Source organism: Diadema antillarum, unplaced genomic scaffold, assembly GCF_040938485.1.
Source record: "Diadema antillarum isolate AM-2024a unplaced genomic scaffold, OU_Dant_1.0 seq00000169_RagTag, whole genome shotgun sequence".
Taxonomy (NCBI): Eukaryota; Metazoa; Echinodermata; class Echinoidea; order Diadematoida; family Diadematidae; genus Diadema; species Diadema antillarum.
In genome coordinates this window covers 181,562-199,092 of record NW_027271238.1, presented here as the reverse complement: position 1 = coordinate 199,092, position 17,531 = coordinate 181,562, and the positions used below count along the sequence as shown (strand labels likewise).

Here is a 17,531-nt window from a genome sequence, read left to right as displayed (position 1 = left end):
GTATGATTACTTATAGGTGAGTGTTGACTCAAGCAATTTTCCCCAAGCAAGGATGGGTGACTGGCATTTTCCTGTGAGTATTCCGCGCGCTCAAACTTTCATCCAGTAGTGGAGAAGAACAAAACATGCTCGCTCTATAAAGCGTCGGGTTAAAACCAGAGGTTCTATATAGAACCTCTTTGGTTAAAACGCATCACTGCGGCGTCGCATCGCGTGTGCCTGTTGAGAGCTTCTTTTTACATGTCATGTTTGTAATTCAGGCCTCACGTCATGACACTGACGTCACAAGCGCCTGCAAAATATACGTGTATTATACTTGCATAATTTTAAATCTCTCATTGATGTAGTAGTGCTTGTTCTGTATCCAGTCTTATAATCCAAACACAGTTCACATTAATAATGTAAGACACAATCTTCAAAAGAAACCAGTCCGATCAGTCATCAACTGTTAACTGTTCGACTTTTGTAACCTGATAACCTTAGATTTCTTTCCTGTATAACCTAGTTTCTATCTGGGATGACATTGAATCTTTTTATAATGCTAAAAGGCCAAATACACTTACCGAATAGAGTTCCCACATGACCTATAAAGTTATAAAGATGGACAGACGGCACGGAGTTTGAATTTCCATTATTAGCGAGGAAAAGTGATCAAAGACTTCGTATATCTATGTTTCATTCAAAACAGGAATAAAGAAAACCACTTCAGGCACAATATGTCAATGCCACAAACTTCGCGCTGTTGTGGCACCTACCCTAGGCGGAAGACTGAAAGTAGAACATGCTCAAACAATTCATGTCAAAAATACACGATAACACGTAAGTATACATTAGAGAATAACACATGCCTTCTATCTCTAAAATCAGCTGTCTGAAATCTATCGAATAGAATTCCAGAGAGTTTGACACCATTCATTTGATGTCCAGCATTTCGTTCGTTTTAAATTTTCTTTCCCCCGGTGCTTGCAGTTTTTTCCCCATATGTGTTTGTTTGTCTGTTGTTGTTGTGTTTTTTTTTTTGTAATTTCTCAATGAGGTGCATTGGTGTTTATCTAGAAGCGTTTCTCCTTTGCGATTGTGAAGATAATGGCAGTCGTACCTTGATGTCTTGCCATTGTAGATGCACTCGTAGTAGATACTGGTGTGAAAATATTTAGTGTAAATACATGAGTATACATACGTTAATATTAATCATGTTAATGGCGCTTCCTGTAACATTTACTGTATATGTCTACATAATATTACAGTGTGCGTGCGTGTGTGTGTGTGTGTGTGTGTGTGTGGTGTGTGCACTTGTGTGGGTGGGTTACTTTTACTTTAGGAGGGAAAATTGAATATATAAGGCTTCGTCATCACATTTTCATATAATAGACAGTAATTATAGTGGGGTCGTTACAAAGATGGCACTGTCGTTCAAGTAATCATCTCATGACGTATATAATTTTCTCTCCCTCCACAAGGGCATGTAGAAGACAGTGTTGGGCGACAATACTGCTGACATCCCGTGGTGAGTGAAGGTTCCAGTGAGGCGCGTACTGCACTGTTGCCATGGCAACACGTGCAATTCTCCCGCTCCTCCGGCCGAGACTAATGCGTTGTCACACAAACAGAAGAAAAGATGTGCTGCCTGTATTTTCATGATAGACCGCCGTATACAATATACTTACAGGAGTGACAGGCACTTGCCTATATAGAATAGAAAGCATGAACGATAAATTTAATGCAGACAGTCACCACTTCCGACTGTGACTTGATGCCCCTTTGAGACAACCCACCTGCATGAGAATGACAAGAAGAATACAAATCTTGTGGAACAGTTTATACAAAAGTCGGTATAACCGGGGAGGTATATACTCACACGAGGATTAACCCCCCCCCCCCCCCCCCCCGGGGCGGATCCAGGGAGGACCGCAACCGGCGCACGCCCCCCTTTATTTTTTGTTGAAACAAAAGAAATAAAAAGAAAAATGGGGGGAGGGGTGCGTGCGCCCCCTTTAATTTTGTAAACGCGCCCCCTCTTTACGGAATTCCTGGATCTGCCCCTGCCCCCCCCCCCCCCCCCATAGTATCTGGTACTGCTTCAGCACCAAAATCATGGGTTCTGGGTTCGGAGAGGTCATCAACAACCGATTCTGACTGAAGGGTCACACGGGCATGACGTTAGTTCCGTTTGTTTTGTTTGTTTCTTTGTCTATCTATTCTAATATCTGTATTATTCTTTGCATAAAAGCACAATATAACAGCAATATTGACAATCACATTGACGTTTTGATTAAAACATAGCTGTGATCAAGCAATGGTTATCTGAACCTCTGAAATGCATTCTATAAGATACTGCATACATCAAGACAATTCATGTTCATCTTAAAGCACAGAGAGAGAGGGAGAGAGAGAGAGAGAGAGAGAAAGAGAGAGAGAAAGCAAAGCTTATATTATTCCAAACTGAAAGATTTTCAAAAGCGCCTTTGACTATGGGTATAAAGAGAAAAGCCTGTATTGATTGCGCGTTCATGCAATTTGTGTGTTACTTGTACATGTGAGTTTATAATTTAGCGCCAAAAAAGGTATTATCATTATGCCAATTCAATTCGATTTATTCAATTTTCCACAATCAGGTAAAATATCAACAAAACACAACTGTGATTACAAATACCAACAAACTGTACAATACTGCGTTTTTTTAACCTCTATATAACATAGCGTTTAAACATGAACATGATGAGTGTGGCGATGTCAGTGTTTGTGTTTTGCAATATAATAACTGTACGCTGAAAGGTAAACAAACAGGCTATAGACAGAGGGGTATATTGATACAATAGATAGAAAGAAAGATAGATATGATGGATAAAGATAGAGTCGATATCTAGATATTGATAATTAGATATGTGAGATAGATAGATAGATAGATAAAGATAGATATATAGATAAAGAGAGACAGATATTGATAATTGGATGGATAAATAGATAGAGAGATGGATAAAGATAGATAGATTGAGAGATAGATAAAGATAAACAGATAGATAGATAGATGGATGGATAGAGAATGAGATAGGAGAGAGGCGTGGGGGAGGGGGAGAGACATTTTCCCCCATGGGCATTTCATTTTCTTGTACTCAGTTTATTGCTTGACAGCTAAAGTCTTCTTTCTACCTGTATGTGCATCATTAAAGCCTGTGATGTGTGAACCATCCATGAAAATAGCCCTGAAATAACAACTGGCTACAGAAAAGCTCTATTCTTTGCTGTTAGTGGAGAGCTTAAACTAAGACCACGGTCAACAACGCATAGGGAGCCTATACACCTAACGGTGGACTGCGAAGAATGTACGACGTACGTCAGCACACCACCACCACCACCACCACCACCACAACAACAACAACAACAACAACAACAACAACAACAACAACAACAACAACAAAGCCTTCAACAAACCTTCAAACAACACATAACAACAACAAAAATGACAACAACAACAACACCACCACCAACAACAAATCGAAAAACACGCCCTTACGTTTGATCGACATTCATTCATTCATTCATTTTTTTTTTTTCATCTCCAACAGAACTTGTAATTAATTTTTTTTTTGTCTCATGACATGTCACGGAAAATAACTTTTATTCAGTTCATCGTCCTTGATGAATCAGTATTGTCAGCCGAGGGCGAGCTGGTGCTATAATGTGAGCCGAGGGTTAGCTGGCGCTCACCATGAAATCGTCGGTAGTATAACATAAAAGAAATTGCGTGCTTGTCACAGCAGAATGCCTACATGCCCTCACGCGCACGATACAACGCAGAATTTCAATGCCATGCCACGAGGCTAAGTGAGCGTTTGAACTGAACTTATTTAATTCTTTGACGTATACAGTTACAATGCATCACCTCACATAGGCAGCAGTTTTTTTCCTTTTATGTCTTAACCCTTCAAATTGATTTTAGTTTTCACAGGCAAGAATGATAACAAGAGTAAAGTGAATAACTTAATAACAGCAATAACTTTCCCCTCCTCACATTACATTTCCTGGAAAGCCATTATGCGCTATATAATCATATGGCAGAAAATTTTAGCCATTCTGAGTCATTGCTATAAACGATTGTCTATACAATACCTGACTATTGGCCTAAATATACATTCATTCCAAACTGCGTTAGGATCCAGCGTTTGATTCAATATATAGCTTATACGGTAAGAGAGCCGGTGACAATATTAACGTCAGCAATGATAACTTATCACGACTGACTAGAACAATGATTTTTATTACTGTACTGTATAATGATAATCACTTCTCGCATGATAATGACCATGGTTGTACTAGTTACAAAACTGTTATCATCGCAAGAAAAATATTATCATTGTGAACATTGTTATCATTATTACTTTGGCCATAATGCAAACTATGTATTGCCAACACTTTCATCTCTATCATTGATAGCTTACTTTTGTATATTCTTTCACAGTCTCCTGTATATATACGGGGAGAGAGAGAGAGAGAGGAAGAGAAAAAAACCCCTTTACTTCGTGTGTCTACGTGTTCACGCAATTTTTGGCAGATGTTCTTCTAATGACATCATTATACCCTTCATTAGAAGTCATAACACGCACATTCTACCTGAGCCGCGTAATTATTGTTCCTTTTTCAAACGGACACACACTCCCTCACTTTCTCTCCCTGCTTTTCTTTCTTCTCCCCCCCCCCCCATACTTAAAATCAATGAATTTGGCAGATTACGTAAGACGTGCTGTCACGTGGTAACCGCATTGTGCACGATTACCTCCTTGGTTATGCTCTCCCCCTCTCTTTTCCTTAAAAAAAAAGCTAATGTGGTATATTGTATATGTTGATAATTGCTGCTGTTGACGGTATTTTAAAAAAATCTGTAATCAATTACTAAAAGATTTTAACTGAGTTGCTTTTGATTGCTTTTCCTCTTGCTCCATTTTGTTTTTACCCCTTTTCATTAATTTCTCCGTTTGTCTCGTATCTCTCCCTCTATGTTGCTGCTATCCTCTCATCTGTTTTTTCAATCTCTCCTTCGTTATGGTTGTGCTCTCCTCATTTTATGCTTTCACACCTGTTCTCGAATACTTATTTTCATCTCCCTCGTCTACCTCCCTCGATGTTTTGTCTTTTTTCTCTCTTTCAATGCTGATAGCCTTGATTTGGCGGAGACATACTGCCTCAGTGATCGCCAACGGGCAGTGACGTCCATGGCAGAACAGAGAGAGCCTGGATTTCGTGTCTTTGCATATTAAGATGTTTGCATTTTGCAGGTTTTCATTCTCTTCCATGACTTTTAATCAGTTGGCTGTTGGCTGAAATTAATTTGAATACCCGTGTATTAATGCATTAGCATTTAATTGTTGATATTTTACTGCAATGCTTATTTATTTGAAAAGAGTTTTAATTAGTGAATTATGTACACTGTTTATTGAATGTTAATACATGTATATGAGGGTATGTGCAATTTCCCTTCTATTAATGCATTTTTGTTGTTGCTATGGAATTTCTATGATAATGCAATACAGTACAGTGTTGTTCTTGTTGGGTTTTTTTTTGGTGGGGGGGGGGGGGTGGTTAATATAAATCATTTGTTTGGTAAAGTGTGAGTTTGATCAATCATTTTTTCCTTCATCTCCCTGCTGTAAAATTTGAATTATCTATTTTGTCATCAAATTTGATGTAAACCAAATACAGCTAGTCTGTGGACTTTTATTTGGTGTTTTTATGATAAAATTAAAATTGAGCATCAATAGCATAGACATCCTTTGCTGTCTTGAGAGAGGCAAAAGTTCCTAACACCGTAAAATTGACGTAAAGAATAAATACTGTAGGTCAATATCTATCAACTAAATACATTGTATAAGTATATTTATGAATGCAGTGTACTGGTATATTTACATTGTACATATATTTATATACACATACATTACACACATTATCTATCTCTCTCTCTCTCCCTCTCTCTCTCTCTCTCTCTATATATATATATATATATATGTATATATAGTGTAGTCCATGTACACTTGAACTGTACATTGTACTAGGCGAGTGATAACAGTCAGCTGACCAGGACAATTCCAGAAGTATTTAATTATGCTCACTGAATGCTGCGCCTGATGACATCACAATGAAAATTAGCATACAAGCTTGTATGGCCGCGCCCATTGATGCTCTCAGGGGAAGATAAGGAAATACATTGTTCATGTACTTCATTATCGCATGAGAGCATTTTACAGTACAAAATTTGAGAATTTGATTGTGAATTCTGCATGCTCACTGTATACAGTAAGTATACATGCATGATTGCTCAATTGCAGTGACACAGTCATGGAGGAAAACAATAGACAGAAAATGTAATTACACAGTGCGTATAAACAAATACATGGAACACAATATAACTTTGAGCACTTCTGTGGATATAGCACTACATGTATATAGGCCTACATGTGTATATATACTGTATAGCCATCATTATCTTTTATATCAATGTCAATGGTTGGTCTTTTTGCACCTCCAGACATTGAGTTATACATTTGTATTTTTATCTTCCCCAATATCTATCATCTCAGCCTCCAACGTCCATTACAGTTTGAACACTGAAATGATTTGCCAGTACAGCTGTATACAGTACCATCTCACTCTTGTGTCTGTGGTAAGTCATCAGTAACATACTACAGAACTTAAACATAATTCTAAAATTAGCATAACATGCCGTGGATTACAATTGAAATCTTATGTACCGGTACAGAAAACTGGCATTAGACATGTTGTATAAATCACATGCTTTTATGATTCTCCAATTTTGAGCTTTAAATATTAGTCAATGTACAAAGATGTTACAGGTGGCCAATACAAAGATATTCAAGGAGTTCGATGTATCGTCTTGGGCAGATCAAAGAAAAGTATTTGATTCAAATATTGGTATGCTGAATGAGTCGTGGATAAATCACATGGGCCATGCCTGAGATAAGTGTCTGATTGGCCATCTCTAGTATGAACTGTACCAAAGGAAAGCAAGTGTTAGGATTCAAATTCTCATGGGTATGTTCCTCTAACACTGAGCCTTCATCATCCCTGCTTTCACCTCCATGGGAAGATCGAGTTCTACAGCAATCAGAATCTGACGCATCAGCCCCTACACTGCTTGTGATCCCTTCTTCATCATTTGATGTGCCAACCCAGCACATGACAAACTCCACCATGGGTTTGGGAAAGAGGGTGTGCACCAGTCTCTCTGGCTGTGGCAAGCTGTTGATCTGGTCGATGTTTCTAAGCTTGAAATCCTCCACCCGCTCACTAATGGCCATTACTTCCCTGTGAAAAGTGGATCCTAGCCACTTGGCCACAGCACGCAAGAAAGTGTCACCATTACCATGGCAATCACCATCTGGACTTCCCCCGGCAGTGTCTTCTGGCCTGTTCCAATGATGCGAAGACACTGCATTCATCATCCCACACAGCACTACCAATTCCCCTTCTGTCATCAAACACATTCGCTCCCCAAATTTCTCCAGTGCAGTCACTAGCTCCCGACCAAACATTATCCTCTCCCTGCACCCCACCTGGGTAGCAGGACCTTGCAGCCTCCTTTCGAGCAAATGACACCAGCATTTAGTCCTGTCAAAGACCAGTGGACAAGGTTCCTCATCTGTGGAAACCTCTTCTGTGTGGTGGACGGATAAATCTGAAGCATATTTCCCCTGCATCCGCTGCTGGCATGGCCTATCGTCGACACAGTCTGATTTAGGTTGACTACTCTCAATTAGATTGTCCTTCTCAAAATCTGCCAGTGTTCTCTTCTTGCTTGGCACGTTGTCACGGAGTACAATTGTGTAATGCCTCTTTTGTGACAGAGATATATCTCTTAAGTTTTTCTGCCCCTCAGCATCATGCAGTTGAGAATGAATAGTGTTTTCCACCATCCCTGCCTGTTTGTCCATACCTCCAGACTCTGTAGATAATTCAGCTGTGCATCTGCTGTGCGATGGGTGGATGGATTTGACTGTGATGCTCAGAGGCAAAAGTGAAGCATTGTGTCTTTTTCTCCACAAGTCCTGTGAAGAAAGTAAGGATAATTATACGATAATCACTGCATAAAGACTTAGCTTTCCCACTACTGTAAAAGTGGAAATTTTCGCGGTGTTGAAATTTTCGCGCATTTTCCGCAATCAGAAACTAGCACGAAAATAAAAGCACGCAAATATTTTTGCTTGCTATATGTTCCTGTGCGTGATGTCTTGATTCAGTGGAATTAAAAACAAGCGAAACTCTTCTTACCCGGCCAAGCGCGAAAAATTAGTCACGCAAAAATATCCACTTTTACAGTATACTTAGTCTACGAAGACCTCTTTTGTAGTTTGATAATTTCACATGGTGTGATAATCTACCATTCATAGTAGAGAACAAGATGTCCCTACATACCTGTAGAATAAAAAGAATGCATACAAAGTAAAAGGGATTCAGTGAGACATGAATACTGCTAAGTCATGCATAGGGAATTTATAATCCAGTTCAATTCCGAGGTGCCAATTCTTCTTAGATAAATCCTTGCAGTTGATAAAACTTGGGTTTAGAACATTTCACTTGGGCAATGGGAATGTGATACGATGTCTATTTTAGATACACATGAAAGGACAAAAAAGGAAGGCTCAGAGTCTAGATTACTAAATTCTTGGATAAAAAGAAATTGGGACATTAGGTCTGAAGTTAAAGATGATTTTAAAAAGGAAATTCCCCTGATAAAAAAAAGCACCATCAATGCTTTCTCATATAAGCTGTGAAAAGCGCCTGGATCAACTGTACCTGTGTGTGTACTGAGTGTTACTTTGCATCTGGTTACAGGAACTCTGTTTGATTTAAATCAATTACACATGGCAAGAAAATTACAATAGACTCAGTTAATGAATTCCCGCAGCCCCACTCTGCAATTTCAATGACACAGCTCAAAGTCTCCAGTTTGAGGTGGAAATCTGTATTGTTGACAAACCTGTAAAGTGTCCATAATCATAATCTGATGGTCTGAGGAGTGGAACTCAAAGGTCACCTTTACTACACCCTGGATGCTATAGAACCACACACCCCGACTTATGCCATGGAGTCCGCTGACTTTGGTACCTGCAAGGAACATAAATGTCATCACATGATCCTTATTTCACTTGCTTGTTTTTCTTTCTGTGAAATTAAGTGATCTAGGTAAACCAGTACACAAACATTGGTACATGTATTAGTACGTAATCTTGCCTTGACCCTCTCTGGAATAAAATGTTGATATAATGTACCATTAGCATCTGGTGCATTAATTGGAGGTGCTGATGGCAATGACTTTCAAGTGTGCTAAAGTTTCAACATTTCAGCATTGACTGTCCTGGAAACATACAAACACTGGATGTCACTAGATCAAAACGGGTTTTCCTACATGCAGAAATAAAGAACAACTATTCATTGAGGCAAGGAAACAAAGTTGTTAACTACACTAATGAATTCTAATAAGTTATCAAAACTACAGGCTAAGTTTGATGCCATTTACTTAAATGTTAGCATCCTAACTGATTATACAGTGAACAGTGTGAAGTTTACCACTCACCTGAGGGGAACATAAGCTTAGTTGCCAGTCCAAGTTTGCTGTACCTGGCATGAATTCTTGGTTGGTTATCTGGAGTAATGGCTGTTCCATTCAGTACATCAGTTGCCAAAAACAGAGGGGTTCCTTTCTGCAGGTCCTGGACATTTTTTCACATATATAAATTATAGGCATATTCAAAGTCAATATCAGGGCTCGACACTAACCAAAATTGAAAGTCGGGCCACCAAATTTAAAAAAAGGGCAAATTTGGTGGCCCACCTCGGGCCACCAAATTTTCTTGAAAAGTACGTCAATTAATTCGTAACTTTTTGCGCCGGAAATTAGCAGTTATATTTGCTTAAAGGATGGATGAAAAGGACTGAATGAGTGCCTGAGAGTGAGTGTTGCGAGTTTGTTGAGGTTTGTTTATGAGTAGATGTATGTCCAACTTCCAATTCTTACTATGACTGGATAAAACTTAGATATTTGACTCATTAAAAAAAAAGAGGACTTTTACTGTTTTTTATTGTTTTTTTTTTCGGGGCCACCACATTTTTCTCTCGGGCCACCAAAAATTTGAAATTGAGGATTTTGGTGGCCCCATTGGGCCACCAAACAAAAAGGTTAGTGTCGAGCCCTGAATATGCATGTGAAGGAGATAAAGTATGCAATATATTTTCTGTTAGTCTACCTTTGAATATTCTGGACTAGATGGATCTCCTCGCTATTTTTGCCCAATGAATTAGATCATAATTAATACAGTGTAGATGCTGTGCCAGCAGAGGTGTTAAACCATGGGTGTATGCAAGGGGGGGTCGGGAGGGTCGTACGACCCCCCCCAAAAATTTTCAAAAGGTCCACTTTTTGTAAAAGACACAACAGGAAAAAAAAGTGACCAGGTGGTGTTCCAGCAAATTGGCAAAAACCTTGTAAATTTCGTAACTTAGTTTTAATATGCCATTACAGTGCACTCCCGTTATAACGAAATTTCGTTATAACGAAGTAAATCTTCTGGTCCCAAAATTATCACCATTAAAGTCTATGGTAAAAAAATTCGCTTATAACGAACACGGTTATAGCGAAATTTCCGTTATAACGAAGTCTTTTCCGAGCGCCACAGACAAAGAAAAACAAAAGAAATATGCTCCGTTATAACGAAATGCGAATTGCTTTCGAAAATACGTAGCGGAACAAGCATTTATAGCGTCTCTACATGGGTGAACGCTTCACACCACTGTGTGTTCGTTCCACAGTTTCTGAGGGGAACTTGCGTTTGTTATTGTGATACAGTTATCCCATCACATTTCACATAGCTTTCCAGTGTATGATGAGTATTCAGCAAAAAGAATATGATATATACAGTGTATAATTCTATGTGGTTTCCTTGTTTTCGTTATATATTGTATTTGTTCGGTTATAACGAAATTTCGTTATAACGAAAGAAAACTGCCGGTCCCGAGCATTTCGTTATAACGGGAGTGCACTGTACCTTATTTCCAAGCCGCACTGCCATGCCGAAAAAGTCACTCTTGTATGCACCAAATGGCCCCATTTTAAGATATAAAATTCAAAAACTCCCTACCATGGGAGGGGGGACACCCCCCTCCCACACCCCCCCCCCCCCCCACCCCCGCTCGGTTGCTCCGCTCCCTCGCAAAGGTAAAGGTCCAAAAAAATTGATTACGACCCCCCCAGAAAAAATCCTGGATACACCCCTGTAAACTGCTGTGTGTATAAAACTATAGTCACTCACATTAACAGTGAATAACAGTTGTAAACTCCAGACTAGAAACTTCTAAAAACCTTCTCGCCTTCCCGTTGATAATAAGAACTCATACTTAGGCGAGTTTCAGTCCGTTGCCTTCTCATCGTGCTATTTCTTCCGTACAAACGCTCCGCACTCACTGTATAACAAATAAACATTTATAAACGAGCTCACGAGATATTTATGGTGTGGGACTGAGCGTCTACTGTCTACTGCTATTGGAGTACGTACACTGTACTGAGCTGAACTACTCTAAAGTCCAAGCTAAGTATAGTTTCTGACGAGAACAAAATATCACAAACATTTACTTCATGCGTTGACACTGCTTGATTTCCATTATCCAGGCTGAGGAATCTTATTTTTTTCGTTCTCAAAGAACACGATGGAAATGAGATGAAGTTCGCAGAGGTCATGTCGGTAACGGTGTGTTGCCTGCCCATCGCGCCCACAAAGTTCCCGGTAGCGAGTCCCCGGATCCCGGTGGCGGCGCATCCCAGCGCGGTGCTCTACGTACTCTGGCCAAGGAGGTACAGGGGAAACTCGGTATAACGAACACTGCTATAACGAGATATCGGTTATAACGAGGAAATTTTCTCGGTCCCAAATTTCCTTCCACACAAGTCTATGTAAAATGCTACTCTTATAGCGAGATTGGCTATAACGAAATAACTGCTATAACGAGATAAATTTTGTGACTTCCAAACAAAGAAAAACATAGTAAATCAAACCTGCTATAGCGAGGTAAAGCAAAATGCCTTCGGTAAAGCTTTACTTCGCCCGTGCTATCATCTTCCGAGATTGTAAAGCTTGATGCGCCAAAAACTGTCTTGTACACACATAATCATTTTCTTCAGTGCACTCCAGCTAGCACTGCATGTTCTACGTGTGAAGTGTGTGTGTGCACGCACACTGATACATGCAGAAAATGTGGTGGGACGGCCATATGTATACATGACATCATCATGACGTTTAGCAGGTGTGAGGCAATCTGATGCTGTGATTGGCCTTCTACTTAGGGAATTCCCCGTCTTCAAACACACGCAGTCATAATGTACATACAGAATGTGTCACATACACACACAGCATTGTGCATACCATATATTATTCAAGCTTTCCACACAACACACACCCATACGATAACCATGCACATACCAATCCACAGACGATCTTGATACAATCGCAAGCTATATAAATTTACAAATTCAAACATCTACAATTAATAGGAAACACATTCTTGATATTGGATTTCCTTGGCAAAAACGTCTTCTTACCCATAAAGGTGAGTAATTCCCTCACACACAATATCAAGTTTTCAGTATTGATTGAAATATGATGGGTAGTCCCACATGTGCAAATTAATGTCATTATTTTATGCCTTCTTTTATGCCTACTGATATAACGAGATATCGGCTATAACGAGGAAAATGACTCGGTCCCGACCATCTCGTTATATCGAGTTTCCACTGTACTAGGCAAAGTACCTCCTTGCTCTGGCACGTGCACACGTGTTACTGCTCACAGCCCGTGTATCTTCAGGATCTTACACCTGCGTGCTGTGCGGTGGGGCACTGCATTTGCCGTGTGTGTGTGTACCTCCTGCGTACACTCGTCATGTCGTCCACACTTGCCACAATCTGTCTCAGATTACGAGGCATTCGAGGATTCCCGAGGCTTCACAGACTCTATGATGCAAATAAACCGTCATTAGTATGTAGCGTGAGTAATCTTTATTTGTTGAAAGAATTCATATCATGGGTAAATGATATTCACATTACATGTTCGAAAAACCCGAGTGGTGGAAATGAGCATTTCAACTAGCGTAGTCCCACAAACTTATATTTGTGTTTCGTAAACATTGAACCTTGAACCTTGAATGATCATGACAATGAGTGGTCCTACTAGAGTACTAGAGTACTAGAGAGAGCTTTAATGTGCTGTGAGCTGTGCAATGTGCTGTAGCAGGGTGCCTGTGGCGATGTAAGATCCGGTGCGTGTATATCCAGGGGGGTGTTTCACAAAGCTGTTCTTAAAGTTAAAGGACAAGTTCACCTTCATAAACATAAGGATTGAGAAAATGCAGCAATATTAGTAGAACACATCAGTGAAAGTTTGAGGGAAATTGGACAATCGATGCAAAAGTTATGAATTTTTAAAATTTTTGTGTTGGAACCGCTGGATGAGGAGACTACTACAGCTTGTGAGTCATAGGCGTACGACAGCTTAAAGAAAATGTTAAGAAAATTCAACATATTTTCATTTTTTTCGCATAATAAAAGAGCACTTGACTTGCCTCTTTCTAAAGGCAGGGGGAATGATATTACCCATAACATTTGTCGGTAACAAGTCGGGGGAATGTGTACTTTTTTCAAAAGATGAAATTTTGTGAAATTCTCTTTATATTTTCCTTATATTGTTGTACGCATGTGACATCTAAGTTAGTCACACACTACAATAGTCTTCTCATCCAGCGGCTACTGCACAAAAACTTCAAAAATTCATAACTTTTGAATGGATTGTCCGATTTTCCTCAAACTTTCAATGATGTGTTCTACTAATATTGCTACATTCTCTCAATCCTTGTGTTTATGAAGGTGAACTTGTCCTTTAAGAAGGACTTAACTTAAGTGCGACTGGTGATCATGTCTTCATGTTCTTGCGCTGAATTACTCACACACACAGTATTGAGATTCTCTTGCCCTGGCTGTGGCTGTCTGTAATCTACATCTAGTGTAAATTACATCTATAAACCTGAAATTTAAATCTTCAAAATATATGGCTATCGCTTAAGCGCTTGGCCTATGCTCTACTCCGTAATGTAAAATTTAGTAAAAATACAGTGGTTTAACTTTCTTTGTATCAGCGAATTTAAAATGTCAAGTTGTGCCTGGTTTTAAGTTTTTTTTTTGTTTGATTTCTTTCATTTTGTTCCTACTGCCACAACATGACATTTGTATTAAAAAGGACAATATTCTTGTTCTCTATTATGGATCCGTTTGCAGTCAAAGAATGTTCTCTTTTTTCCATGTTACATAGAACCTATAACGCAAGCTGCCCACGATTCAACCACAACGCCGTTCAAAATTTGACTGCCTCCTATGAATACACTGTACATGCAGAAACCTATGTGCTTTTGCTCAGTCTGAACTGTGGCATGGGTTTTGAACCTTGCTGTGGATGCTGACACACTGATTAATTGTAATGTTAGGCCCGTGAGTGTGAGGATGGAATTAGAGGTTGAAATGTAAACAGACTTGATTGTGTGTACATGGTTTTATGTTTGTGTGTGTGTGTGTGGGTGTGTGGGTGTGTGTAAATGCAAATCCTGTATCATAGATGTGACAACTTCCTGTGTATTGATTGCCTCTCCATTGACATAATGGTTCAGCAGATATCGACTAGCTGTGTACGGCATGATGACACTGGCCTGAAAACAGACTCCGAGATGTCATGGGTGCGCAGGATCCTGCAGGGGAGTGGGCCAAGTGCAGACGTTGATGAGACGGGGCTGGAGGAGGAAGTGGTGGAGGTAGAACCAAGATACATGGAGATCCTTCAGGAGACTCCATCGGACTTTATTTCTTGGTATGCACAAGTTTTTCTCTAACTGATTCTTATTTACTAACAGTGCCAGTTTCTCTTTGCCAGGGCTCATTATGGTCAATTTTATCCCGAGGTTGATAATTACCCCAGTACAAAGCACGTTGAATGTAGTTCGTTTGCTTGTTTGTTTTTTGATCAAATTTATAAAGTAGCAAGCACTGATGTTTTTCTGTAGATGAACAAAATGTGAGTGAGATAATGCATAAAATGTAGACCTTTGTGTGCTACAGCTGTATGTATTCTACCAGATGATGGATGAGCAGTCCTGTTATTTGGTGACAAATGTTGAAATAATTAAATCAGGTACTGTACAAGCTGAAATTTTTGCTATGGTTTTATTTTAGAATCGCCTTTGAACCGCAAAAATAACAACACGCGAATAACTAAGTTCAGTTAGACCCTCGCAACTGTGAAATTAACATGCAGAAATGTCCTCCAAGGGGCAATTCGCGAAAATTTCAGCTCGTACAGTACCAGGGTACTCCATAGTAGGTCAGTATGCAAAACTGTCACAACTTGAAGCTGTCTTATTCCAAAATGTCATGCTGTCTATGTCACATACATGTACGCACACACACACAATTTCTATATATACAGTCAGCTCTGCATATCTCAACAGCGCATATGTTGAATATCGGCTAAGTCAATGAAAATACAGAGTCCCAATTTGCATTTATAGCCTGTGTCGTATCATACCAACGTATACACGGAAGTAGAGTATCATCAGGATCGACTTACTTGGAGTTGATTTTATATATTCCAGAGAGATGGAAATGAAAACATTAGGAAGTTCAGATGAGTTTATTGAAGTAAACTGCTTGGGAAATTATTACTATGATTAACTGTTCTATATGTATGTTTGTGTGTGTGTGTGTGTGTATGTGTGCATGTGTGTGCATGTTTTTGTGTACGGAAATACTGATCAGCACATAGTTGTACTCAAGAAGCAACTCATCTTTCATGTCACATTTCCAGCTCTGTACCATTGTTCGATCATTGAGTTTTGTGTCACCATCTTTGTCATGTTCTTTGAACAGTCCTGAAACAAGGAGGTTGAACTATTCTCCCCCTGCTGACCTTGAAGATGCTCTAGAGGAAATGACCCTTCAGTTGACAACGGACACTGACCCAGTCAACTGGAAGGAAGTCTCTCTGGACGACGCCCTCCTCAAGTACCAGGTGACAATAATTCAAAGTGATAGCACCCTGCAAGAGTTTGCCTATGATTAGCGTATAGTGACATGCTGTGGGGTGTTTCAGTTTTGTTCAGTGTGCATGCACATGTGTTTGCATCTGTGTATGCATCCACCTACATTAAGAAGAGTGCATGTGTCTACTGGGGATTGCAAGCAATCCTGTTGAAAGAAACAATTTTGAGAGGGGTACAACAATGTTTTAGGTATATTTAAAAGTAATGATGATATGTGATTTATGCTGATGAATTGCTGTAAAATTCATTTGATTTCAAAACTTCCCAAGAGTGATATGGGCAAGCAAAGGAGAAACTGTCTATCCTCCCCCAACCCCCCCCCCCCCCCAAAAAAAAAAAATGAAAAAAAAAGCTTTAAAACTGCCCAAGAGTGACACTCACCATGCAAGCAAATGAGAAACTTTGTCCCTGGCCTCCCCCCCCCCCCCAAAAAAAAAAAAAAATAAAAAAAATAAAATAAAAATAGTGACATCAAAGCTTGGTATCAGGCGTCTAAACATCTCCTGCTTTGATTCTTCAAAACTTCTCTGCAGCTCCTGTCAAACTGCAGCCAGGCGTTCAAACACTCCGTCCCGAGCTACCGTCTGAGGGGGATGAAGACGGTCGGCGATGTCCTGCGGTTTTACCAGACCCCCATCAAAGACACGACGGTATTTGACGAGTTCAGCACCAAGGACCTGCCCCCAAATCTGCGCATACAGTGGGACTACAATGACTCCAAACTGGAAGTGTACGAGGATTACTTGGAATATGTCAAGAAAAAAAGAAGCAGGAAACCACCAGAGTGGCCTTTCAGGCCCTCGCAATAAGTAGGCGATCACAAACTGTGAATGGACTTCTCCAAGATTTGTCGATGAGGAAGTGGATGGCAGCAATTTTGTGCTTTCTGGATGACAAGTGACTGTCATATTGAGTAAAGGCCAGCGTTTGTGTGACATGAAGAACATCTGCAGTTTAATCATTGACATTCTTATCACTTGTTTATGTTTTTCTTCTTTTATTGGGGGGGGGGGGGTCGCACTTCCTTTAATTCCATAGTCTATAGGGAGGTTTGAAAATTGAAATAATACGATTTTGATTTAAGATATTCGATTTTGATTTAAGATATTCACTGTGCAATCAAATATTAAGATAGCCCTTCATTTATGTAGTTGATTCAGGGCTGATCTCGCTGGCCTGCGATACACAATGGGCTTAAATTTGTAAGTGAAAACACTTCTGACCCTCAAATAAATACTGTTTCAATTACTGCTCCTTTTCTGGTCAAAAGCATTTCCTGTGCTCATGCCTTTTGATATTGCAGAAATAATTTACGTGCTAGATATCCCGTGTAATGACACCACTACAGTAACTTGAGAACCGTCTGTGGTAGCCAAATGATGTATGGTATA

General features: G+C 39.7%; 2 protein-coding genes across 2 annotated transcripts; one reads left to right on the top strand and one right to left on the bottom strand.

Moving 5' to 3' along the window:
* Positions 1-6,914: 6,914 nt before the first annotated feature.
* Positions 6,915-11,078, bottom strand: LOC139728172 (uncharacterized). Its single transcript, XM_071639136.1, has 4 exons — positions 11,055-11,078; positions 9,587-9,722; positions 8,990-9,117; positions 6,915-8,057 (listed from the first exon to the last, which is right to left on the bottom strand). The coding sequence occupies exons 1-4, from the start codon at positions 11,076-11,078 to the stop codon at positions 6,915-6,917; spliced, it is 1,431 nt and encodes a 476-aa protein (XP_071495237.1).
* Positions 11,079-12,941: 1,863 nt separating this feature from the next.
* LOC139728191 (large ribosomal subunit protein mL50-like) lies at positions 12,942-17,223 on the top strand. The gene is made up of 4 exons (XM_071639152.1): positions 12,942-13,046; positions 14,719-14,912; positions 15,968-16,109; positions 16,674-17,223. Exons 1-4 carry the CDS (start codon positions 12,942-12,944, stop codon positions 16,947-16,949), a joined length of 717 nt encoding a protein of 238 aa, XP_071495253.1. The 3' UTR covers positions 16,950-17,223.
* The last annotated feature ends 308 nt before the right edge of the window (positions 17,224-17,531 follow it).

Bases quoted from the DNA above. Each gene is read 5' to 3' on its own strand.
- LOC139728172 (XM_071639136.1), bottom strand. From the start codon at position 11,078: ATGGCAGTGCGGCTTGGAAATAAG. The intron at 9,118-9,586 runs GTGAGTGGTAAA...TGTTCCTTGCAG, and splicing joins TAAGCTTATGTTCCCCTCAG to GTACCAAAGTCAGCGGACTC. The intron at 8,058-8,989 runs GTTTGTCAACAA...CTTTCTTCACAG, and splicing joins TGATTATGGACACTTTACAG to GACTTGTGGAGAAAAAGACA.
- LOC139728191 (XM_071639152.1), top strand. From the start codon at position 12,942: ATGTCGTCCACACTTGCCACAATCTGTCTCAGATTACGAGGCATTCGA. The intron at 13,047-14,718 runs GTGAGTAATCTT...ATGGTTCAGCAG, and splicing joins AACCGTCATTAGTATGTAGC to ATATCGACTAGCTGTGTACG. The intron at 14,913-15,967 runs GTATGCACAAGT...TTCTTTGAACAG, and splicing joins CCATCGGACTTTATTTCTTG to TCCTGAAACAAGGAGGTTGA.